The sequence below is a fragment of the Morus notabilis genome, unplaced genomic scaffold (assembly GCF_000414095.1).
Source record: "Morus notabilis unplaced genomic scaffold, ASM41409v2 Scaffold74, whole genome shotgun sequence".
Classification (NCBI taxonomy): domain Eukaryota; kingdom Viridiplantae; phylum Streptophyta; class Magnoliopsida; order Rosales; family Moraceae; genus Morus; species Morus notabilis.
Window position 1 is genome coordinate 272,910 of NW_010359622.1, and position 2,013 is coordinate 274,922.

At 37.0% G+C, this 2,013-nt stretch overlaps 1 protein-coding gene across 1 annotated transcript; it reads left to right on the forward strand.

The window, feature by feature from the left end:
* Nucleotides 1–214: 214 nt before the first annotated feature.
* LOC21405210 (NHP2-like protein 1) lies at nucleotides 215–1,758 on the forward strand. The gene is made up of 5 exons (XM_010094935.2): nucleotides 215–292; nucleotides 383–503; nucleotides 603–706; nucleotides 1,150–1,281; nucleotides 1,394–1,758. The coding sequence occupies exons 1-5, from the start codon at nucleotides 290–292 to the stop codon at nucleotides 1,418–1,420; spliced, it is 387 nt and encodes a 128-aa protein (XP_010093237.2). The 5' UTR covers nucleotides 215–289; the 3' UTR covers nucleotides 1,421–1,758.
* Nucleotides 1,759–2,013: the final 255 nt, after the last annotated feature.

Sequence of the window (2,013 nt, forward strand, 5' to 3'; positions counted from 1 at the left end):
AGAAAATTAATTTTCTGAAATAGGATTTCTGGTTAATAAATTGAATTTATTTGTTGTTTGCATTTCGTTGTCGTTTGTCTATATTGCCGTCGTTCAAGTAACATTAGCCTCGGCCCAAATTAAGAAAAAGGGCCTCCAGTGCTGAAAGCCCATATTATCTCCGACCCCCTTCCTCTATATAAATAGAACCCTCCGAACCTTCTGGCAAAGCTCTACCTTGCTTAAACCCTAAAATTTTACTCAACAAAAACCCTAGCCTCTCTTCTCCAGTCCTTCTTCGACGCCAACAATGGTACTTTTTCTCACTTTTCCTCACTTTCTCGCGGCCGAGAAAATCCTCGATTTGATTATTCATTTTCGCTTTCTCGTTTTGTTTTTGCAGCCAGGAGAGGAAGTTAACCCAAAGGCGTACCCTTTGGCCGATGCGCAGCTCACGATCACCATTCTCGACCTTGTCCAACAAGCCGCTAATTACAAGCAGCTCAAGAAAGGAGCCAATGAAGGTTTGATTTTGAACTTTTTTTTTTTTTTTTCAACATTTTTTGGTTGTTATTGATATTTTGAATTGTTTGGTGAATATTTTCAGTTTGTTTGGATTGCAGCGACTAAGACTCTTAATAGGGGCATCTCGGAGTTCGTTGTAATGGCGGCGGATACTGAACCGCGCGAGATCCTTCTACATCTTCCCCTGTTGGCTGAGGACAAGGTAAATCTTTGTTTTCTTTTACCATTTCTTTGGAATGTGAATTTATTTTAAAGTTTCTTTTTTGGGTCATTGTTAAAACTTATTATCATATATAAAGATCGACACAAATGATGAAAAAAGTAGTTTAACCACGCATTATGAACCGAAAACATAAGCTAAAAGTTGGGATAAAATGGACATTTCAGTTTTACATAATTTACATGAATTTCACACGTGGGCAAATTTCATGTTAAAAAAAAATTCAGCATTTGTGTTATTGCTCTGTTAGTACATCTGTTACTGGAACTTATGTTGTATTACCATGCTTGAGTTATGCTATGGATTCTGGAAACTAGTTTTCTGAAGTGTAACTCAGGAAATGTATTTAATGGTTACTGCAAAAACTATGCATTTCATAGCCGTTTACATAATGCTCTAATTACTAATTTTTTGGAACTTTCTAGAACGTCCCGTATGTTTTTGTCCCGTCGAAGCAAGCACTTGGCCGAGCATGCGGTGTCACAAGACCTGTCATTGCCTGTTCTGTGACAACAAATGAGGGAAGCCAATTGAAGTCTCAAATACATCAACTTAAGGTAATTTTCAATGTTGCCTTTCCAGTATTTCCTGTAGGCGATTTTTGTCCCATGTTGCCATTTTTACGGTATTCTTGTGTTGGATTCTGAGGTGCTTTACTGTAAAATGCAGGATGCCATTGAGAAGCTCCTGATCTAGACTGTTAAGACTACTATATTCAGTGTGATGGGCCTCTTCGATCATAGTAGTCTGCATCTCTTGAGGCTTTGACTGATGAACTTGTGCTTTTAGAAAGGGCTTTTTTTTTTTTTTTTTTTTCTCTGTTGAATTATGAAAATTTTTATTTGTGTGCAATGCAAGAAAGAATACTCAAAATATATATTTGCATTTGTCAAGATGAATGATGTTGATGTTATAAGCTTTATAAGCCCACTAGATTAATGTGATTTGTTCTCTTATGTTGTTTCTGTTTCAATATTGTTATCAAAACAAACTCTTTACGGATGAGCTGAATGTGAACTATGCTTACACTAAAATCAAGGCACTAGTTGGATATGAATCATGTAATTAATTTGCTTCAACTGTGTATATGCTTTGCGATTAAACTTGGCAAGTCTGTGTTTAGCTGTTAAAAACCGACACTAGTGTAAGTCGGCTGACAACCGATAACTAGTGCATCCAAGCCCTTGAAATTCAACTTGCCTATGGTAACCAAAGTCAGGGAATTATTGTTGTTGTCTTGCGGTTTGCAAATTTACTCGTACCGTGCTATTTTTCTAGGCACCGCAGAA

Bases quoted from the DNA above. Each gene is read 5' to 3' on its own strand.
- LOC21405210 (XM_010094935.2), top strand. The intron at 504-602 runs GTTTGATTTTGA...TTTGGATTGCAG, and splicing joins CAAGAAAGGAGCCAATGAAG to CGACTAAGACTCTTAATAGG. The intron at 707-1,149 runs GTAAATCTTTGT...GGAACTTTCTAG, and splicing joins CCCTGTTGGCTGAGGACAAG to AACGTCCCGTATGTTTTTGT.